The sequence below is a fragment of the Malaclemys terrapin genome, chromosome 2 (assembly GCF_027887155.1).
Source record: "Malaclemys terrapin pileata isolate rMalTer1 chromosome 2, rMalTer1.hap1, whole genome shotgun sequence".
Taxonomy (NCBI): domain Eukaryota; kingdom Metazoa; phylum Chordata; order Testudines; family Emydidae; genus Malaclemys; species Malaclemys terrapin.
Window position 1 is genome coordinate 141,168,206 of NC_071506.1, and position 23,517 is coordinate 141,191,722.

Below are 23,517 nucleotides of genomic sequence, written 5' to 3' on the forward strand. Positions count from 1 at the left end.
GGTGCCCACGGGGGTGAGGTTCCATTGTGCGAGGTGCTGCCCCACGGAGCGTCCGATCTAAGGCGGTTTAGATCTCCGGGCTGTACCCTGGCGCAACGCTGCAGTTTGCTCCCCCGCCCCCAGAGAACCGCAGGCTGTGATTGCTTTTCAGTTCTGAGAACGGGCTCAGAAAGTGCTGTGGGAAGTCTTAGCGCAGGTCAGGCCTGAGGGCCAAATTTCTCCCGTAAGGCAGCGAAAAAAAGACAGCTGGTTCTCAGGCTGAGCCCTGCCCGGCCCGACCTGCTGGCTTGATGAGGAGTGTCTGACAGCTGATGGAACCCCCCGGTCATGTCCTTTCCAGTCTGTTCCTTTTTCAGATGCTGCTCTTTTAAGATTCCCAGTTTTCCTCCCTTCTCCCCTCCACTCCCCAGGCATCTAGAGGTCTCAGATCTCATTGGCCCCTCTATGGCCCAGGAAGCTGAGGTACAACCCTCCCCCTCCCCCCGACTTGGAGCCCACCAGCACCTGTAAAGCTGGCCCCAGGGCCAGCCCTCAGCACTGCCTCTCACAGCCGTTCAGTGCTAAGGCACTAACAAGGCTGCCATTGCCCAGGATAAGGGTGAGTGCTCCCTAGTGGCCCTGCAGAGAGAGGCCACCCACATGCTCCTGTCTGTGAATCATTCCATCTGACGCAGCTTTCCGTGGAGGCCATGATGGGGCTGGGATAAGGCTGAGAGGCAGCGCTGGGGTTGGGGAGGCAGCTGCTAGTGCCATTTCACCTTCCCGGTCACTTTCAGTCGGCGCACTCGCCCCTGCATGCGACCTCACCTGGGGTGGAGCTTGTAGACCGAGCCATCGATGCCCACGGTGATCTTCAGCCTCTCCTCGCCCCTGCTTTCCCGCATGCGGTTGATCACGCCGGCCAGCCCTGCCGAGCACATCTGTGCTGCCCGCGTGGAGACGCTCTCGCACGCCATCCGCACGATGTCGCAGTCCGTGAGCGAGGGCAGCAGCTCGAAGGACGTCAGGATGTTGTAGGTCTGTTTCCAGTCATTGGCGTCGCTGGGACAGAGAGTGAAAGCATGTCAGGCTCCATACGCTAGGGCGTGCCGAACACGGGGGGCAGACCCAGTGCTGCTGGGGCAGCTGGACAGAAGGTGCTGGGTAAAGCCAGTGGAAGGGTGCAGACAGCTAGCAGGCTCCTAAGGCCTGCTGGTAGCTGGATGGAAGTTGGCTTTGGCGACTCAGGAGAGGACACCCGTTTACCCCTCCGGAAAATGTTCTGCTGGTTTGCAGTGCAGTTCCTCACCAGAAGTGGCTGAATTTCAGACTGCTCATACTCCTGGGAAGAGAGCAGCAGGACAGCTCCTTGTAACAGCAACATGTGCAGTTACGTGAGATAGGGTGCAACAAAGAAATGGGGTCAGGGCTCGGGCTACCCAGAATTGCCCTTGGGGGTTTCTTGTTCCACCCAGCCCCTGAAGCAGATGGTGCTGGCCAATGTCAGGTACAGGAGACTAGGCGAGAGGGCCCTTAGGCTGCCTATGTTCCTACGTGTCTAAAACCTCACTCAGCTCTACTGTACCTCCTGTAAACCCGCTTTACCAATGCCCATGAGACTCCAGCCTCCTTCCCAATCTCCTCCAGGTGCTTCCAGCCCCTCCCACCAAATGATGTCTGGCGTGGAAGGTCTGTGAGCAGGCGTCTCTCCCCATCCCTACAAATACAGCCCATAGTTCCGGGAGCCCGCCTGCCTCCATGTTGGTAAGACCCACGGGCATTATTTGAGGTCTGGAAAACCTGCCTCACAGTGCGAGATTTATGAAGCTCCCTCTGTTTGGTTTAGCCCAGAGAAGGCTAAGAGGTGACTTGGTCACCACCTGCTAGAAGATCTCTGATTATAGACGGATCTTTAATTTTGCTGTAAACAGCAGAAGGAGATCCAACAGTGGGAAGCGGAAGCTAGGCAACTTCAGATTAAAACTAAGGTGCATTTGTTTAGGGTAATTAACCACTGGAAGAATTTACCAGGGGCATGGTGGGTTCTCCATTGCTTGGAGTCTTTCAATCTTTCTCAGAGACCCGCTGTAGCTCAGCCAGGAGTTCTGGGCTAGACGCAGGAATCTCTGGTTGAGGTTCTCTGGCCTGGGTTACGCTGGAGATCAGACTAGATGATCAGAAATCCCTTGGGCCGTAGACTACCAGGCCTAACTTGGTGCATTTTAGAGGATTAGCCTTAAAGCTGCTCTAAGTCCCGTGATCTTAGAGCTGCAAAGGGAGGACAGTTGGGTCAGGCCCGAGAAGCTGGGCTCAAGAAGCCAGGTGCAGAGCAAACCAGCCACTAATAACGTGCAAGGAAAAGTGAGCTAGGCCCTGTTCAAAGTGACGCTGGCACAGTCGTGTGGGGGTTGTGGGCACCCTTATTAAAGAGCATTCACTGACTGGCACCCTTCCTCTGGCTCCCGCAATCTTGGGGCTGATTCCTCATTCCAAGTACTAACAATCCCCAGCAAGTTTTTCAGCCAAAGAGCTCAAAGAAGGGCAGTGTCGTTATAGATGGGGAAACTGAGGCACAGAGCGGGCAAGTGACTTGCCCAAAGTTGCCCAGCAGAGCTGGGGAGAGAACCCAAGTCTCCTGAGCCCCAGTGCAGTGCTCTAGCCAGTACACTGCAAGGTGTGAGGGTACCTGCCGTAGGTGTGTGCGAGTCCCTGTCAGAGGGGGAGCTGACATACACGGCTTCCATGTGAGCTCGAAGCCCAGTGGGGAACGGTTGTTGTTCTCTCTAGTTATACATATTGCAGCTCGGTCGCCGTTGGGGGCCCTGGGAGTCCAGCCGTGCTCTGGGGCTGTAGGATGGGATTACAGCTGGTGGGTGGGGGGGATGGGAGAGCTCCCTCGTAGGGCTCTATGAGGAGCCCCTGAATTGCAGCGGGTGGGGCTGGCTGCGCATTGGGCGGTTGGGGAGGCCACAACGTACCTTTCGATCTGCGAGATGAAGCGGGTTTCGAAGCTGCCTCTGGTTTTCAGCTTCTCGGACGCCTCCCCATGGAAGAGCAGATTTTCATTGACCAGTTTTAGCAGCACCAGCCGCACGATCTCTCCCATGTACTTGCCTCCGATCATCTTCTCGTAGCTGGGCGGGGACAGAAGAGTACCCCCGGTCAGGGCCGCGAGGACACAGACCCTCTGCCCGCTCTCAGTCGGACCCTGCTCTCCTGCAACGAGGGGCATCCGAGGCCTAGAGATCTGTCTCGACACAACCCCGGCTGAGCAACGCTGACGCTGGCTTGCCCCTTCCTCCTGAGATAGCTGCAGGCTCAGGGATGCTGCCACAGTGCCAGCCCAAGGGGGGCAAAGGTCCTGCTCGGCTTCTCCTCCCCTTGCATTCTGCCAAAGGGACGTCTCCCTACTCCCAACCTCCGTGGGGACAGGCCTCGTGCAGAGACTCAGGCAGGAGAGGAACGCCTCAGCTTGCAGTGAGCAGAGCCGAAGCCAAAGCCAATTCTTGCTGCCTGCAGCACCCAGCGAATGCAACGGCCGGTTCCGGGGCCTGCAGCTGGGGGGAGTTATGGGCAGCCTGTGCAGAGGGAAGTGGTACCAGACGCCAACCACCTGGGCCCAGTGCAGAGCCTGGGCCAGTGTTTCCATCACCCACTCAGTAGTGCGATAGGTGAAGGAGAACAGGACAGTTACATACCAAATACACTGACAGGCCCAAATCCTCCACTGTGCTAGAGCCTCACCCAATGCCCTGGGGTGGGGGAGAAGATGGCTTTGAGCCCCCATGATCCCTGGCTCTGCTGGGGGCCGAGCTCACCCCCGCACACCTCAACTCAGAGCCACCTCAGGACTGCTCTAACTTGTGCCAGCTTGTAACGGGTCCTGAGACACCATTACACCGCAGGGGAGCCCTGGAGTGTAGCATCCTCCAGTCACACCCTCCTCCCTCCATCGCACTGCTACAGACTAGGGACCGAATGGCTAGGCAGTAGTTCTGCAGAAAAGGACCTAGGGGTTACAGTGGATGAGAAGCTGGATGTGAGTCAACAGTGTGCCCTTGTTGCCAAGAAGGCTAATGGCACTTTGGGCTGTATAAGTAGGGGCACTGCCAGCAGATCGAGGGACGTGATCATTCCCCTCTATTCGACATTGTTGAGGCCTCGTCTGGAGTACTGTGTCCAGTTTTGGGCCCCACACTACAAGAAGGATGTGGAAAAATTGGAAAGAGTCCAGTGGAGGGCAACAAAAATGATTAGGGGGCTGGAGCACATGACTTATGAGGAGAGGCTGAGGGAACTGGGATTGTTTAGTCTGCAGAAGAGAAGAATGAGGGGGGATTTGATAGCTGCTTTCAACTACTGGAAAGGGGGTTCCAAAGAGGATGGATCTAGACTGTTCTCAGTGGTAGCAGATGACAGAACAAGGAGTAATGGTTTCAAGTTGCAGTGGGGGAGGTCTAGGTTGGATATTAGAAAAAACTTTTTCACTAGGAGGGTGGTGAAGCACGGGAATGGGTTACCTAGGGAGGTGGTGGAATCTCCTTCCTTAGAGGTTTTTAAGGCCAGCTTGACAAAGCCCTGGCTGGGATGATTTAGTTGGGGATTGGTCCTGCTTTGAGCAGGGGGTGGGACTAGATACCTCCTGAGGTCCCTTCCAATCCTGAGATTCTATGATTCTACCCACTGAGCTCAGGGGGGACCAAGCGAGGGGGCACAGAGCCAGTGATTCATCCTCCGCAAATGTCTTTACGACCCCTTTGCCCCATAGCATGGGCCAGGATCGGGCCCACTCTGCTCCTGCAGCTAAGGAGATGCTTAACTCAAATGGCCCTGCCATTGATCGCTTATTCAGATGGCCACGCTCCTCGGGCAACAGCTGTCGGCTACTTTCCCGCCCCGGTCCCGCCCTGGTACTTTTATTTCAGGCCTTGGTAGGTTTTGCGTTCTTCAGCCCTTAATGCTAAGTGGCAGTTGCCCTTTCCCACCACTGCAGAGCCAAAGGGAGGGAAGACAAAGGTAGAGCCCTTGGGGGCCTCCTCTGTCCTTTCAAGGTTAGTGGGACACTGGGCTGGGGACAGCGCGAGAGAGCGAAGGGGAAAGGAAAGGAGAGAAGTGAGGAAAAGCACAAGGGAGAAACATGTATTTGTCAGGGTGTTGGGGGGTAAGTGTTGATTGCTCTGTGTATTGGTGTGTGGATATGGGAGTGTGTTTGTGGGCATCTGGGGTGTGAGCGTAGGTTGCTCTGGGTGTGTTTGTGTATTGGTGTGTGGATGCGGGAGTGTGTTTGTGAGGGCACCAGGGTGCAGGAGTGTAGATTGCTCTCGGTGTGTGTGTTGGTGTTTTACTGTGTGTATAGGGGAGTGTATTTGTGTGTATCCAGGTATGTGAGTGTAGATTGCTGGTGGGTATCTGTGTCCTGGGGTGAATGTACTGAGGGTGTAGCAGGGTGAGTGTGCACATGGCTGTGAGTGGATGGTTGTGCACAGGGGGTGTACGGAGGTGTGTGTGAGGCGTATGTGCACAGTTGTGTTTCTGAAGGGAGACAGCGTGGGTGGATTAGCAGACGTGGGTGCAGTTACGGACGTGTGAGGGAGCTAGTGTGTCTGTTTCACAGTGTGTGTGTGTGTGGAGGGGATGTTTGCACATGTCGGTATGTTTGAGGTGTGTCCGTGGGTATGCGAGTGTGTGTTTAGACACCCTTGGGGTGTGTGTGTGTGAGAGAGAGAGGGCTGGAGGTAGGGCTGGTGAGCGGAAATTGCTCTCACCTGTTTTAACACCGCCAAGATGGATTGCTCAGTCTGTGAGGCTATTTTCTCTGAGCTGCAGGAAAACAACCACTTTTCCTCTTTGCTGGGCTCTGCACATATCAGCCTCCTGCTACAGCACCTCAGTGATCAGACAAGCCAGCCCCTGGCAGCACCTGTACTGGGACCTCTGAGAGAGAGCCCCGCAGACCCACTTCTCGGCCCCTCGGCCCACACTGTCACGAAGGGCCGACTTGCCTGCCAGGGAATGTAAAACTGCACTCTCAGAACCAGAGCTGAGCAAATCCCGTTGGAGATGAACTGCCCCCACCTCCGCTGAATTAGCAGCCGCGGCTGGCAGAATCCGGCTCTGCGGCCGGGCGACAGCAGGGAGGAAGTGAGGCGCAGGGAAAGCATTTGTTTTATCTGTCGTGTCCCTTACAGCTGGTGCCCGGGGTTAAGTGAGGTCTCATCCACCACCCGATCGTACTCCAGGAGGAACTCGTCCAGCTCCCCTGAGGCCCCGAAGGCTCCCCACTCGGTGTTCACGCACATCCGGCCCTCGTCCCCCTCCACCAGCTCCACGTTCTCCATCTCCTCCATGTAGCAGGCGTTGCAGCCGGTACCTGGCAGGGGACACCAAGCCGGGGGTTAGTCTCATGATGGCGAGTCCCAGGCAAAGCGCCCTGTGACAGCTGGGGACGCGGGCCCTGCGCTTGACCCACTGCATGAGCAGCCGCTGGCTTTGAGTCTGCGCGGGTATCTAGTTTACAAGGGGCAGACGCACGGGCTTAATACAGGCCATAGCCTACGTATGCCCATGATACAACCTCATGCCCCATCCTTATAGCCTGTTTCCTAGCGTTTAAAGCCAGAAGGGACCACTAGTCTGAGCTCTTGCCTGGCACAGGATTTCACCCGATACCCAGAGCTAAGCCCGATGACGCCAGTTAGGCTAAAGGGTTTCACGAGGCCGAAGTATTGCAGCCACAGGCAGAGAACAGAAGAGACCGGGGCACCACCGATGGCCGAGGCCCCTGCCAGGGCAGGGAATGGATTAGGTGAGACATGCCCAGATGATGCCAGCAGACCACCCATGCCCCATGCTGTGGAAGAAGGGGAAAGCCCTCCAAGGTCCATACTCCTCCTTTCAGCCATTCTCAACAACCCAGCTCTGCAATAGTGTGGCTGATGCAGAGCTCTCAAAGGCCTGGGTCAGATCCACGGCCGGGGGCGATCAGTCGATCTCTGCCAGCTGCGGATCTGCACCACTGGTCAGTTAGCTATTGCTCCTTGAAGGATCACGGTGTCACCTTTTTCTCCTGGAGCAACCGGGTATTATTACTTGTGTGACCAGAGAGCCTATGAGCCCCTGGCACGGACCAGGCTTCCCTGGTGCAAGGTGCTGCACACAAACACAATGAAAGACTGTCCCTGCCCTGAGAGAGAACAACTGGGTATAGGCAGACAGGGGAGCACACGGAGACAATGGGACAGTATTGATCAGCAGGGGTCTCAGCACAGCTGCTGCCTGGCTGGTACGGTTTTTGCAAGCGTCATGGCAAAGGAGAGTTTTAAGGAGCGGTTGGAAGGGGGATCATGAGGTAGCTTTGGGGATGTTTACAGGGCGAGGAGGGGGAGCGTGAGGGACAGCAGGGGAGGAAACGCGCAGAGGCTTGTTTGCAAATTTAACAAGCGGGTGAGGGAGGCTGGGACCATGGTAGTCAATAGCTCAGTGGTGACCCAGAGAAGCAGAAAGTCAAGGGACCACAGTGATTTTTTCTCTGTCTCTGTAATGGTGCCCCTGCAGGGCTGAGCGGTTTTTGGTGTGTCCCGTGGAAGCCGGGCCCTCGGGCTGGGCCGTCTGTTCGTCCTTGTGCACTTCTTCCGGTTGCATTGGTAAGTGACGAACATGGAACTGCTCTGTCATAATTTAATACTCCCTGTAGATGTTGCCACCCTCAGCTCAAAACTCAGGAGCCAGGCCTCAAAAAATCATGAGGTTGGCTTAGAAATCAAGCCTCCTGCAGTACAAAGAACGTCTTCCCGAAGCACGGGCCCCCTAGCGCTAAGGGAGAATCTCTTCACTAGGACTCAGGGCAAGAGATGGGCAAACGGCACACCCAGAAAGCACATCTGGCTCAGATTTATGATGGCGCCTTTTTCACCCTTTAGCGTTCACATCCCACAAACTTTCAAGTAACTGAGTTTCGTCGGCACAAATGTTTGAGCTCAGAATGGCCCCGGCCTCTCCGTGCTCAGCTCCTTGTCTGTATGATGGGGATTACAGTACTTCCTGGCGGCAGGGGACTGCCATGAGGATATATACATTAAAGATTGCGAGGTGCTCACATGCCACCGCCTAGATGCTTAACTATGAGCCAGATAAGCACATTAGATAGCAAGCTGCTCGCATGAATATTCTTGGAAACCAAATATTAAACGCAAGCACACAAATCATCATCTTCGAAGTGCCTGCACCCTCCTCTAACCAATGAGTGGAAACCATCCTGCGTAACTTACCTGATCTATCACAACTAAGCAACACCGCTTGAATTTAAATATCTCGGATGAGGGTGCACTCATTGACTAAACGACCGCAAAAAGAGCCGTACCCAACACATTCTGCTGGCAAATTAACTCGGAAAGCTGCAATCAGTTGACAAGATCTCCAGCAGAAAGAGGCGAGATTTGTCAAAAAAGTTCTTGGGTACAGATGATTCTCTTGATTCTACTTGTGAGACATATTTGAGCTAGTCTGACAAGCCAGCCACTAGAGGGCATAGCTACCACTGACCGCTACTCCAGATCACCATACCATAGTGTTGACCTTTGAGGAAAAGAAACGATAGAAACCGAATCCTTGTCCACATGAGAAAATACTGCCTACAGGTCTATAAGCAAGTCCCCCACTAGTCCCAGGTAAGAGTACAGGAAATCCCACCTGGAGGCAGTGACTTGGCAGCACTGGCCAATCCATATTGATCCCTGTATCTGGCACTGGCGCGACCGCTACTGGAATACGGTGTCCAATTTTGGTGCCCACAATTCAAGGAGGATGTTGATAAATTGGAGAGGGGTCAGAGAAGAGCCACGAGAATGATTAAAGGACTGGAAAACCTGCCTTCCAGTGAGAGACCCAAAAAGCTCAATCTATCTAGCTTAACAAAGAGAGGGTCAAGGGGTGACTTGATCCCAGTCCATCAGTGCCTACATGCGGAACAAGTATTTCATACTGAGCTCTTCAGGCTAGCAGAGGAAGGTCTAACACCACCCAATGGCTGAGAGGGGAAGCTAGACAAATTCAGACTGGAAATAAGGTACAAATCAGTGAGGGTCATTAACCATCGGAACAATTTCCCAAGAGTTGTGGTGGATTCTCCATGGCTGGGATGTTTCTGTAAAAGATCCGTCCTAGTTCAAACAGGAATTATCCTGGGAAGTCCCATGGCCTGTGGTCTACAGGAGGTCAGACCAGCTGATCACAGGGGTCCATTCTGGCTTTGGAATCTATAAATCCACAGCCCACCCTGGTGAAGCCAGCAGTGATAATACCCTGTTGGGGGAGCCCTCGGCCCTCACCCACTGGGGAAGTCTGCGGCCGCTCGGAAGGAGCACTGTGTGTTAAACTCACCCGGCTGGCAGCTCCCACTCAGAGATGAGCTCATCTCTATTCTTAGCGTGATTAAAAAATAGGCCAGTGCCGAGCGAGCGTTGTTTACCCAGGACGAGCGGAAGAGGCAGCCATGCGAAAGGCCCAGATGGAGCTGTCGCTGACGACACTGAGCGGCTCCTGCGCCCCATGGGGAAGGTGTCCTTGCTTCTCCACCTGCCCCAGCTGAGGGCGCCATGCCAGAGCTCCCTCCCTGGCAGCTGCAGGAGGGGCCCCGGGTTGCCATCGGCTGCCACCGTTCCAGGAGGCCGCAGCCTGCCCATGCACAGGGTATCCCAGCATTTCTAACAGCGTCCTGCTGTCACTGTGTGCGGCTCAGCTTCGGCGTCTCTCTGACACGAGGCGCGCTGCGGCGTCCCCGGGTGGGCGGCCCAGCATCACTGTCTGCTCTCCAGGAGTGGGAATCAGCCCTGCCTTGCTGCCGGCTGTGTCTGCTCAGCAAGGATCTCGTGGTGAACACAACAGGCCCAACTCTCTAATCGCTTGCACCAGTGGTGCTCCGGGACCACTCCTGATGAACGTGGGGTGAGCGGGAGCTGAATCGGGCTCCCAGGTCCTTCAAGGTGTCAGCCGGCCACCTGCAGGGGTCAGGAAGGGATTCCCCCCAAATGCATTATGGGATGGCCATGGCTGGAGATGGGACACTGGGCGGGGTGGGCTAGGGATCTGAGCAGTCTCTCCCCTGGTGTCGCTGGCTGGTTGTTGTTCCCATGCCCAGGGGCTCTGGGGTTGGGAAGGAATTTTCCCCAGGTCAGATTGACAGTGATCTCGGGGGGGTTTGCCTTCCTCCGCAGCATGGGGTGCGGGTCCCTCGCCAGGATTATCTGGGGGCATCTCTCAGCCATTTCCCTGCCATTGCAGGGCATGGGTGCACCCTGGTAACTCCTAATCTCAGCCTGTGGCACACCACAGTCTAGTGTCCTCTGGGCTGTGACACCTGGGTTGTTGGGTTAGTGTGCAGGTGCTGGGTGGGGTGGGTGGCCTGTGATTTACAGGCGGTCAGACTGGTGGTCCCTTCTGGCCTAAAACTCTATAACAGTGGGTCCGCCCATATGCTTTGGTCCCTGCCCAGAACTTTGGGCCCACCCCCAAGCCTTTCTCCTGCCAGCTCCCTTATGTCCTGTCATTCCCGAGTCCTTCCAAGGGAGCTCTGCCTCCTGCTCCACCCGGCGGCTCTCCACTCATAGAGCCCACCTCGCACACAGGGGCTGGGCTGTGAGTAACTCCCTCAGCTCTGCTCTGTCCTCCTCATGGGAACCAGCAGCCAGCGGTGACTCTCAAGGGGATGCTAACTGCTCTTGGTAGGTCAGGTTATCAGCTCATGGGAGATGGAAGAGGTAACGTCCACACATGGTATCGAGTCTCAGCGTCCCAGACGTGCCCCTAGTTAACCGGTTACTAAATGAACGGCGATCTCAAATTGAACAGGCAAAGTCAGTAGAACGGGCGTTCCCCATCCTAGATCACAATTTGCAACCCCTTGGGCTCCCATCATTGATTCCAGATGCGGAAGTGCAGGAGCTCACTGCGATCTCCCTGTTTGAGCACAGCGCTTTCTCGCCACAGTGTCCCCAGAACAATGGGGCGGCGGGGAGTGAAGACTGTCTCCAAGGAAGCTAAGCATGATGACGGAGATCTTTATTTAGCCAGTCCTCTAGGGACTTTGCTATCGCTATCAATTTTACGGGAAAGGTGCCCAGATATTATGGTGATGGGTGGAAGTATTCAACCCTAAGATAGATAAATAGATCTAAACCTACTGGAGAATAGACAAGTACCAGTAGGGAACAGCTTCCACAGAACACATGGGCAGGGACTTTATTTCCCACAAGATCTCCATTACACAAACCTACGTCAATTCCAGGCTTAACAATTCAGCTGGAAGAAATGCAAACGGAGCAGTAACGTGACTCTGGTTGATGCACAAACCCACGGTTCAGCCCAACAATCAGTAACAACTGGAAGTCAGCAAGAGTGCTCACTCCTCCCCCATCACAGAGAGCGGAAACAGACGGTCAAAGAAATCAGCAGGGTTACTTGAAATACCAGAGACACCCTGGGTACCAGCTGATCACGGAGCAAAAGACAACTGGATCCTGCGAGGAACAAATCATGGGAGGAGGGAACGTGCATCGGCGTCAGCAGAATCATTGCGGACCCCAGGGTTACTAAGACCAGCGCAGAACCGTTACATCGCCCCAGCTGCCGCATCTAGAGGGAGCCTGACACCTGACCGACATCGCAACACCATTAGCCTCAAGGGAGGCTCAACAGTAGTTGTGTCCAGAGAAATCCCAGCTGGAGAGCAAGGTCTTTGAGAATGCCCCCTGCCACACACATGACACCAGAGCAGTTCAGCGGTGGGGCTTTCCTCCAACCCACCTGCCTCCTGAATGTTGCTAAAGATGACACACGGCACGGCCTAGCCCCAAATCAACTGAATAGCTCTGAGGCGTCCCACCCACTCCCACAGTATGAGCTGGACCGAGGACTACTCTGCTTCCTCGTGCTGCCAACAGGACTGGAATGAGCCCTGAGAACAGACCGGCAGGAATTCCACCAGGACAATCCACATCAGGGAGCCTGCGGTGTCCGTGGGCAGGTGGGGAATGCCCGTGTTGGCAGGAGCTGCGCCCAGTGCACTCTGGGATGAGGGGAAACACCCAGGTGGGCAGGTAACTTACCCACTATCATGCCAACCTCGCACCGGTGATCTTCATAGTAACAGGAAATCATTGTAGCCACCGTGTCATTGACCATGGCGACCACGTCCATCTCGAAATCCTGTGGAGGAGCATACAAAAGAGAGGTCATGATCCCCTAGGCATCCCAGAGAAGAGCCCATGCAAAAGGAAGCATGCACCTGAGTACAGAACATTTCCAGGGCAGGACCCTGACGCTAGTAAGGGGCACGTGGAGTGCCCAGTCCACTGATCCGGACTGGGCAAGCCAAGAATGCTCCTGCAGAGTGACGATCTCTCCAGCCCACTGAGGATGTCCTTGAGGCTGCAGGAGCCGGAGGGTTGCAACGCGCCCCCAGTGGAGCTGGTTTGTCCGGAGAAGCCCCAGTCTTGCCCCACGAGGGTGCAGCTGTGAGGAGGCGCTGGGGAACTAGCCAGCATGAACAGCATAAACCATGTTTTCAGCTCACCCCTCGGCGCTTGATAGCGTCCCGCAAAAGCCCCACGATGTTGTTCCCTTCAGCTCCTGATGCTTTGAAACCCTTCGTCCAGTTCAGAAGGATCCCCTGCGGGACAAGGGGACAAAGGGGCTAGATCAAAGTGCTACAAAGAGAGAAAGCAGAGAGCTAAGCAATCAGTTCTCTGGTCCCAGTGGATGCGGGTGGTGCATTATTGCTAATGCATGTCCAGCTGGGCAGTCCCAGCTCTCACAATCAGAGAATCAGAGAACTGGAAGGGACCTTGAGAGGTTATCTAGTCCAGTCCCCTGCACTCAAGGCAGGACTAAGTATTATCTAGACCATCCCCGGCCAGGGCTGGCTTTAAGCCGATTCGGCCGATACCCCGGAATGGGGCCCCACGCCTTAAGAGGGCCCCGCAATGTCCAGGGCTGCCAGCGGAATGGAGAAAAAAAAAAAAAAAAAAAAAAAGCCGTGTCCTGCTTCTCCACCCTCCCTCCAGCACTTGCGCTGTCATACAGCTGATCAGCGCAAGCCTGGGAGGGAGGAGTGAGGAGGAGGAATGCAGTATGCTTGGGGAAGAGGCAGGGCCAGGGCGGGGATTTGGGGAGGGATCCAATGGAGCAGTGAGGGGGCAGGGCCAGGGCGGGGATTTGGGGAGGGATCCAATGGGGCAGGGAGGGGGTAGGGAAGGGGCGGAGTTGGGGTGTGGGGGGACGAGAGACAATTCGCGTCCTGGCGTGGGGCCCCGCACCTGCTAAAGCCGGCCCTGTCCCTGGCAGGTGTTTGTCCACCCTGCTCTTAAAAACCTCCAATGATGGAGACTCCACAACCTCCCTAGGCAATTTATTCCAGTGCTTAACCACCCTGACAGTTAGGAAGTTTTTCCTAATGTCCAACCTAAACCTCCCTTGCTGCAATTTAAGCTCATTGCTTCTTGTCCTGTCCTCAGAGGTAAAAGAGAACAATTTTTCTCCTTTCTCCTTGTAACAACCTTTTATGTAGTTGAAAACTGTTATCATGTCCCCTCTCAGTCTTCTCTTCTCCAGACTAGCCAAACTCAATTTTTTCAATCTTCCCTCATAGGTCAGGTTTTCTAGACCTTTAATCATTTTTGTTGCTCTTCTCTGGACTTTCTCCAATTTGTCCACATCTTTCCTGGAATGTGGCACCCAGAACTGGACACAATACTCCAGCTGAGGCCTTATCAGCACGGCCTGAGCTTTGGAGTCTGAAGTGTGAGATCTAGTGTAAGTGCGCAAGGGAGCACGCGGGTGTAGAGCGGAAGCAACAAGCATGAACGTGATGGGGGATCAGTCATTGCTCACCTCTGAATAAAGACGCCAGCCCTATGAAGAAAGGCCAAAGGTATTTAGGCACCTAACTTCCATTGAAATCAAGGGGACTTAAATACCTTTGAGGACCTGGGCTCGAGCGTTTAAGGGATCTGCTGTGTACAGATGGGGGTTCACGCTCACACTGTGGACCCGGGGACGCTGGACGCAGCTCTGTAGCTCAGCATGTGAAGGGGCAGTGAAGACCAGGCTTGGCTCCTCCACTTTGCCCACTGTCACACTCCCTCCCTATTCTTTGCAGCCTCTCTCACCCTTCACCTCTGATTTGCCCGTGGGAGTCACCCCGCCTTGGGCTCACCTTGTCAATATCCTCATGCCTCACGGGGAAGGAGAATGTGAAGCCCAGAGGCAGCTTTTTGTGTTTCATCTGGTGTTTATCCAGGAAGTCGGAGATGCATTCGGAGATGTAATCGAAGAGCTGGAAAAGGGAGGCCCCAAGTCACTCCAAAATCACGACAACAGCATTGCTGGGCATTTCTCGTCAGCCCTGCAACCACCAACCTCCTCCTGCCTCTGACGGCCTCCTCTATGGAACGCCAGGCTCCACACTCCCCGCCACTCCATGCTGCCCAGTTCTCTAGCCTCTACCCAGGTCCATTCATTGACTTTCTATTGGATGTTGCCTCGGGAATAATGACCATCAGTGATTATTACCCAGAAAACCACACGCACTACATAAAGATTTCTATGGCGCGCATTATGTAGACATGCAGATGTCTGCAGTCGCAGCATTGCCCACCAGAGGGCACCCAACCCTCTGGTATAACGTAGTGGCCCATGCAATGGCAGTTCCTAATTCCAGCTTTGGAGATCTGCAAAATCTGTGCTCACGGGTAGCTCTTGCCTGTCTCAGAGCGGCCAACAGCACATGGGCTAGCACTGCCGGCCATGGCTTCCACCCACGCCTCTTAGGCTGAGTTGATGTGTGCAGCTGCCCAGTCCTAGCTGGAGGTACAGAGGAAATGAATACTGGTAGAGGAGGCTGGGACTGGGCACACACACCTGGTGTGCGGAGGGATGAATGTGTGTATGTGAGAGCAGATGACTTTATCTCTGCCCTAAATCTGGTTGTCTGTACCCTACTGGCCTTCCTCTGATATGTTCGTTGAAGGAATTACTCTTGGATAGAGCTGGGCAAAATTTTCCTAGTCAAAACTTTTTTTTAGGGTGTGTGTGGGGGGGGAATTCTGACATGACTTTGGTGTGTCTGTGCCAGGCAAGTGCTTAGATGACGTGGCTGCCACGTCGTGGGTGGAATATATTGTTACGTAGAGAAGCTGAAGTCTTCGGGAACAATACCGAGATCTGTGACTGGTGAGTGCGGGAATTTGAGTAGAGGGCTGGTATAATTCTGTGTTTTTATTTGAAAATTCGATTAGTTCAGTCCTCCCCTTCACATATGTAAGTATTTTGTGACCCTAGTAATGGCTATTTTAACGCAGCCAGTAAAATTAATTATTCACACAATTATTGTGTCTCTCTGATCATGAAATATTAATCGGCCGGATGGGAGGGGGGAGGTAAAAGGGTTAAACTGGGCTTCCAAAATAAAAGATTCCTAATTTCCAGATGTGTCAAAATCTACAAACTCAGAGGCAGCAGCTTTTGCTCCTAAAGACCCACAGGTGAGAACTGGGCTTTAGTACTTCAGTTTTATTCTTATCACAAAGATGCTTTAGCAAAAATCGAAACAAAAAACTACCTGTTTTATATGGCTTGGATGAAGCTAAAACTTATTTGACCCAGGTGTCTAGTCAAGCTGCCACTGAGGTTACACCTAAAAATGGGCTATCAAACAAACTGGTACCCCAATCCGAGGACCTTAGAATGTATTGCCTGTCATATCTGCCATTTGAATAATTACATATTAATAGAGCTGATCAGATGAGAAATTTCAAGTTTTTTGGCAAAAAATCTAAAGCTCAAATCCTTTCAATTTGGTAATGGCTGCCGCAGTGCCTCATGGGAGTTGTAGTTCAGGTCCCTAATATTCCCATTCTCCTCCACAGGCCAGGCTCCCCAGTCATACTACATCTCTCATGATGCACCACAGCCTCCCTTCTTAGTGCAGGGAGGTGGTTCACTGTGGCAGTGGCATGGCCTTGGTGCATCATGGGAGATGAAGTCCTGCCATAGAAGAAAATGAGAGCATTAGATGTGCAAACTACAACTCCCATGAGGCATGCCAGCAGCATTTCACAACTGAAATGTTTCCATCTTTGAACATTCTTGTTTTGACCCCCTGCCCCCCAGTCCCTTCCCTGCCCCCCAAACCCACACACCAATATTTTATGTGGGAAGCAAGAAACTCTTTTTTGTTTTGCCTAAAACCCAATTTTCCATCAAAAAATAGTTTCAACAGAAAATTTTTGTCCAGCTCTACAAATTAGACCAGAAAAAAGCAATATGAATCTGCTAGGCTATCCATGTTCTGTCTAATCTTAAATCCTAAAGTCTCTGGGGTCTTTTTATCTTTTCAAGATCCTACTTCATTTTTTGCATGTCCAATGTTAGCTAAACCTGGTCTGTCCTCAGAGTCTTGTCTCTTTAGTTTTCATGAAGAATAAACAATTAAAAATCAACTAGGACAGGTTCTCTAAACTTTGCAGCACAAAGAGAACGTGCTGAGGTGTGGGAGTATAAAGGTTTTATTGGCTTTCCTTTAGTGTGGGCTGTATAACTGACTCATGGCTTCATACAGGCTCCCTAAAGGATTGCCAATGACCATGTACCCTGGACTTATCACTGGAGCTGGGCAAAATGTTCAGAGGAACAGCTGATTACCAAAAAATACAGTTTTAGGTCAACTGAAACTATTCACAAATTCAGGTCAAATTTGGCAAAGAGTTTTGGCACAAAAATGAAAGAAAAATAACATTCAGTAAAGTCAAACCATTTTGTTTTGACGTTTTTGAAATGAAACATTTCCACTTTTCCTTTCTAAACCAAGTGACTTTAAAAACTTAGTTAGATTTTAAAAAAGGGTAAGAAGACTTGAAAATGAAATGACACAAAAAATTACATAATAAAAAAATTGTTTTGGAGTGAAAGAAATATTTTGCTGAATGTAAAATTAATTTTTTTAGAGGCTTTTCAGTGAGAAAAACTGAAAATTTTCTGTTTCGGATCTATTTCCCCCCCAGTTTTTTTGGTTCGGCCACCAACCAAAAAAATCAATCATTTGTTCAGCTCTATTTACCGCACTAAACACAGAATATCGGAAGCCCTGCTACAGAGACTTCCCGCATGGTTCCTTTCTGGTAAATTACGGATATATCCATGTTTTTACTCTGTACATTCCTCCTAATATCCCGTAGAAAGTGGACCCTCCCTCATCCTTCTGCATCTCTGAAGGAGACCTTCGACGGCCTGTTGGAGTTGGATAGATCTAGAAAATCAATCAGACAACTTAGCTTATTCTTCAGCACTTTTAGTATTGCTCCATTCCAGCTGCCTTTTCATTCCCACCCCAGCTGCCACCCGCCCACCTTCTGGTTGGAGAGTTTGTCTGGGGGACACCCGCCAGCACCTTGTTTTCATGGCCCTTTCGGCCAAGCACTCACTCACCATTTCAGCAGTTCCCGTCATGGCGTCCTCTGGGATGGAATACATCTGATGCTTTGTTGTCACGCTCCACTGCCCTTCTTCCCCTTCGCCCACTTTCACCAACATCACGCGGAAGTTGGTGCCACCGAGATCCAACGACAGGAAGTCCCCAACCTCTGCAACATCAGGATGAAGCTTAACTGTTCAAGAGTTACTTAGCTGTTTTGTGTTTGTACTACGCCTAGCGCAATGGGCCCTGGCCCACGACTGGGCTCCTAGACGCTACGAAAATTAACAGTAGAATTCAGGGTTGAAAAATTCCCCCCAAACCTTTTTTTTTTCTGATGGAAAATTGGCAGTTTGATTCAATGCACATTTTCATGGAAAATATCTAGTTGGGGGAGGGGTGTTTTTATTTTTTCCATCAAAAGGACAGAAAATGTTCAGTCCAAAACCCAAACTGTTCCCTCCCCTTCCTGTGGAAAATTTTAACTTTTTGTCAAAAACTAAAACCTGAAAAACCATGGCCAAAACTGTTTGGTTTTTGACTGAAATTTTGGGGGATTTTGACCAAACATGTTCTGGGTTTTGGCCACAAAGGTTTGTTTTTTCAACAACAGGTCAACATTTTCCATGGAGAAAAACATCCCATTTTCTGACCAGCTCTATTCCTGACTTGTGATGTTCACTGCATGGACCCCTGCAGAGGAAGGCAGTTAATAACTTGGAAGACTTGCTTAGAAAGCAAACGGAGAAAGACCTGTCTTTTCCCTCCATTTTACAGACACGTTGCTTTCTCTTTTGTGCGTCCAAATGAATCTAACATGGCTGGGTTCTGTTTGGCAACTTCAGTTTATGGCCAGTTGATCGGAAGCCCAGCCCACCGGGTGCTCCCGCATCATCCCTCATGTCAACACAGTTCCTGCCACAGGGTTTATCACCTATCTCTTGCTGCTGCTGGAGGGAGGTGGGGGAATTCAGGAGATTGCGTAATGACCCAGAAAACGCCTCTCTGGGGGCCAGCACAAGGACAAAGCTGCCTTCCGCTGACTGAATGAGGCTAGTGCCACAGAGTCAGCGCTAGCCTCCCCCAAACAAGCCCTGGCCTTTGTGCTAGCCAGCGGAGTTTGCAAAAGATGAGGCAGCTCTGATCTAGAAGACACCAAGGAGTAGAGATGGGCGCCTTGAAATCACCTATGGGAGGGCCTAATTCTGGAAGGTGCTGGGCACCTCTTGAGAAAGGCAGGAACCTCCTTGTCTCCCACAGACTTCACTGGCACTGGAGACAATGCCTCTCAGAAGACAATGGCAGGACTGAGGTTCGACAGGCTGTTCCACCCTCTCTAGCCCTTCTTCTAGTGGGTCTTTCATGGATTCGAAGGCCAGCGCGCTATGTTTCATAGAATCATAGAATATCAGGGTTGGAAGAGACCTCAGGAGGTCATCTAGTCCAACCCCCTGCTCAAAGCAGGACCAACACCAACTAAATCATCCCAACCAGGGCTTTGTCAAGCCGGGCCTTAAAAACCTCTAAGGATGGAGATTCCGCCACCTCCCTAGGGAACCCATTCCAGTGCTTCACCACCCTCCTAGTGAAATAGTGTTTCCTAATGTCCAACCTGGACCTCCCCCACTGCAACTTGAGACCATTGCTCCTTGTTCTGTCATCTACCACCACTGATTGCTCCCTCCCCCAAGCTGCGAGCGGCACGCCCTTGGTGGAGAGGAGTGGACAGATGGTGACCAAATTCTTACCCCAGGGTGGGTGGGTCCCTGTCTCTATGGGGGGTCTCTGTGTACCCATGGGACCACTGGAAGGTGTAGGGGTGGGAAATTCTGTGCTCCCATTTCCCCCTGGGCGTTCACACCCTGTAGGCTAATGTGTTACCTGAGCCTTCGGGCGTGGAGCGTACGTAAGTGGGCAGCATTTTCACGGAGGCTTCCTCGTGCGTCTCCAGCTTCAGCCCCCGATCCATTTCCTTCTGCATCCGACGCATCACCTTCTTCAGATCCTCCTCCTGCAGCCGGAACTCCGACAGGATCTGCTCCACCTATGGCAGCAGAGATGCAAGTAAGCGGGGAGGGACCCAGGTGAGTTTGTGCCGGGGAAGGAAGAGGAGCAGGGGATCTAATGCCCAAGACCAGGGGAGGATGCAGGTGAATGCACACCTGGAATGGGGAGCAGGTGCTCACTCCTTAGGTGTTTGCTTTGACACAAGCTCCAAGACACTGAACAGCTTTTTTATTTTATTCACTTACACCGAGCCTGCCCAGTCTTTTCCTGTGCAGAAAGGACAGGCTCGGTACATCAGGGTCCCGTGTGCATGGAGCTCGTCAGAGGCAGTGCAGAATTCAAGAGGTCTTCTGGCCACACAGGAGAAAGGGGAAGCCTAGAACGCAGCATGGGCATCCGAAGTGGTCAGAGTGGAGATCAAAAAATTAACCAGAAAACCATGATAACAGCTCAACCCAGCCACTCCTGACGGAGTGAGATTTGGGTAGTGGAACAGAGCAGCCATGGGAGAAGAAGGTGGGTACTTACGGGTTTCACACTGTCCAAGCTTTAGGTTATGGTGTGCCGCGAACTGTAGTAATAATAAGGTTTTCAGGGCCTCAGTTAAATGATTTGTTAATGTTTAATTAAAATCCCCTTAACTAAGGTTCTTTTGACCTCACAGCTTTTTGATTAGAGAAAATCAGCTCAATGTGGTTTTATGGCTTTTATTTAAGAGCCTAAATGACTATAAGGCTAATTAGTTAATTATACTTCCTTAAAGTGCTAAACAATATGAGAATCAGATTGAGGTTAGAACATAAATCAGAGTAATCAATCAAGGAGTTAACAATAGTACAAATTAAAATCGGTTAACTAACAATATAAACAAGTGGAGACCAACAATGGATTCAAATCATTGCACGAGCAAAATTAATCATTACATTACAAAACTATATAATCCCAGTAATTTCAATCTGTGTCCTTTCCCTTGTGGAAAGAATGAGCTAAAGCTGGAATTTTTACAAACCCAGGATGGCCTTCAGTGATCTTGGTAAGAGTTGCATTAACCTAGGTTAATTTCGTACTATGGGCTCACACACACACACAGAGGACACACACACAAGCCAAGTCTCTCCTCACAAGCATTCCTGCACAGGTATCAGGTATTCTACAAAAAGAGGAAAAGTCACTGGGGAAAAGAAAAAGGATCTGCTCTTTGTCTTGCTTGATCCGTTGAGCTTCAGAGAGTCAAAGAGGAAATGCAGTGTAGGGAAGCAGGCAATGTCTTCTGGCTCAGGTACCTTCATGTTAGTGGGCATCATCCTCTGGTCAACTGGCTGGTCTGCGGTGTCTTGGACTCCACTTTCTGTGGGACCAGCCCAGGGAAAGCAGGAGTGTCAGCCGTTTGGTTGTCGTTATGGGGACCTGGAGAGGAGCACACTTCTTCCTCGCTTACCTGGTCTTTTAAGGTTGAGATTCAAGCTGGTCACATCCCATAGGACCTCCCTGGAGATCTTCTGGGCAAATCAGGTGATCACAGGTTTTGCACCTCAACTGATCCAGTCCTGATCAAGCAAGGGCAGGCTGATCTTTTGTCCATTCTTGGGGGCCCTCCTTCCTAGGGGACTGCTTCTGTATCCCGTCCACAAGTCCACGTGTTTATCCCAAGCAAGCGATAAGGAAATAACAGGACTGACGCCTCCACCAAAACTGTCTCAAGCCCCCTTGGATCAACAATCTGGGCTCTTCAACGGCTTCTTGACCATTAGGGTCTGGCCACTTTCCTGGTCATAAATCATGATCCATTATTCTTCACTTGGTCACACACCTCATGCTTATGCTTTCTCAAGGTCCGGGAGACCTCATGACCACAGTAAAAAATTACTAAACTGTCACCTGTCTGGGCAATTGCGTCAAAGGTTATTTCCCTCTATCAAAGCCAAGCTGCTTCAAAAGCGACTTATAAACCCCATTACTGTAAACTTATTACAAATACAGCCCATTAAAGTTTATGCTTAATGTCCGCTTCGCTATAGCCCACCAGGCTGGGTGTTGTAATGCCGCAGCCTCAAAACACCCTGACTGTTTACTTCCCAGCATGTGATGTCGCACCTGTTAAAGTCCACCCTTGCCAACAGCTCAGAACTGTGGCCACTGGTCTGATCTGTCTTTTGTAATGTTGGAATTGGCACCAGTCTCTCCGGCTGAAATGTATTTCCCGGAGGTCCTGTCCCAAAGTAAGATAACAGTGACCTTATACAAAGAGGACCCCACATCTTCTGGCTTGTCCTCAGAGCAGGGTCACTGAGCTGTAGGGACCATCACCGTTGACCTTGACTCGCTGTTTGCATAGACAACAATGATGTGTCAGAGTTTAGCCAGCAATCTGCTGCCAGTCACTCCACACAGGCTTCAACCAACTGTGTCTCTGTTCCATGCACCCATGCCTTGGTCAGCTGTGGGGCAGCAGCCAGAGCAGAGGTCACCTCTCCAGGAAGCAGGGGGAGCAGTGGTTGAGCACTGGCCTGCTAAACCCAGGGTTGTGAGCTCAATCCTTGAGGAGGCTACTTAGGGATCTGGGGCAAAATCAGTCCTTGGTCCTGCTAGTGAAGGCAGGGGGCTGGACTCAATGACCTTTCAGGGTCCCTTCCAATTCTATGAGATAGATATATCTCCATTTATTATTATAAGTCATGCCCCCACTCAGAGCATGGCTCTCTGCCGCTCAATCTCTCTTTCCCCTTCAGGGTGCCCTATTCTCCTGGGGAATAAAATCCCCCAAGGTATGGAATGAGTCCCTCTCCTCCCCCAGTGACAACTTCATGGGATCTGCGAGGAGACTCATGCTGCGGTGGAGGTTATAAAATGACCTGGACAGACAGTGCAGGGGAGGCATGACCTACAGGAAGGAGAGGGAGGATCGGGCATAGGGCAGGGGGGTGACGGATGTCAGAGCTCCCAGTCAACAACTGCTGCAGACCATCAGTATTTTGTGTGGGACAATCTGGTAAGGGTAGCATCAGTGTTAAAGATACGGGGCCTGATTCTGATCTCACAACAGCTTTATGCCAGGGTCACTCCGCTGCTTTCAGTGAAGTTACCCCTGATTTGCACCCGCCAGTGAGAGCCGAATCAGGTCCATTTGATGTTGTAGAGTCATCTCACGATTTGGAGCGGGGATGGGAGGGGATTTTAAACTCATCTGCAATGTCCTTAACCCTGCATGTCCCACTTTCTCTTCGTTTGATGTCACTTTGTCTGGGTTATTAAATAATAAATTCCTCTTAATGGTTTCCTTTCCGTCTGCAATGATGGCTACGTATTTCCAATTTCAATTCCATCGTAACCATTTTGTTTGTCCCCGGACACACGTACAAACAATGGCATATGCTCATCTGCATCCTGCTATATTTACCATAGACCCAATATGCTTCGGTGTGAAATGAAAATGGACGGTAAAGCAAGTCAATCAGACAGTGGGTGCAATGGGTTTTGAGGCTATTTTAAGGGGTAGAACACAGCCATAAAGACTATGAAGGACCCACATACATTCAGTGAGGGCCAGATAGCCGTGTTCACTGAAGATACACACCGTGGAACAAAGCACACTGTGCACACCCTCCTAGAGCTCAGAGGACAGTTCCCAGTTCCGCTGCGCTATGAAAACATCACCACATCGGGACGAACACCATCGCTCCTCAAAGGGAAATGGCTGGAGCGTAACACTTGGGGCATTTAAACCGAGCCTGGAGAAAACATTATACAAGTCCCCTAGGGAAGGACTTTGCCTGGTCCCCCAGGGAGGGACTGGATGGGACCTTGGGCTCTCTTCCACATCTAATCTAAATGGAGCGGTTCTTTCGTAACTTGAGGGACTGCCAGCGGTCTGCAGGGAGGTCAGCGCCCCATATTTTGTGCTATATTTAGGACAGGCTCATGCCAGCTCCTAAATATAGAAGCCTTGCATCACCCTGGTGGTTGCAATGCCCTGCCGTTTGGTAGCCTCCCTACCTCACACGCTCCCAAGAGTTCACGCAAAGGGCCCCTCCTCCCCGGTTTCCACTGTGCGTAGCGAATGGCTCCCG

General features: G+C 51.8%; 1 protein-coding gene across 3 annotated transcripts in view; it reads right to left on the bottom strand.

Annotated features, from left to right (window-relative positions):
- Nucleotides 1-23,517, bottom strand: part of GCK (glucokinase) — a 33,556-nt gene that overhangs the window by 4,268 nt on the left and 5,771 nt on the right. For 2 of the 3 annotated variants that reach the window (XM_054020820.1, XM_054020821.1), the window contains exons 2-9: nt 19,325-19,487; nt 17,458-17,612; nt 14,189-14,308; nt 12,548-12,643; nt 12,081-12,180; nt 6,166-6,349; nt 2,958-3,113; nt 808-1,041 (exon numbers count right to left, since the gene is read on the bottom strand). In XM_054020820.1, the coding sequence (XP_053876795.1) occupies nt 808-1,041; nt 2,958-3,113; nt 6,166-6,349; nt 12,081-12,180; nt 12,548-12,643; nt 14,189-14,308; nt 17,458-17,612; nt 19,325-19,487 (1,208 nt within the window). Of the gene's footprint in view, nt 1-807; nt 1,042-2,957; nt 3,114-5,744; nt 5,953-6,165; nt 6,350-12,080; nt 12,181-12,547; nt 12,644-14,188; nt 14,309-17,457; nt 17,613-19,324; nt 19,488-23,517 lie in introns of those variants that run through there. The other variant, XM_054020822.1, reaches the window with a different exon arrangement.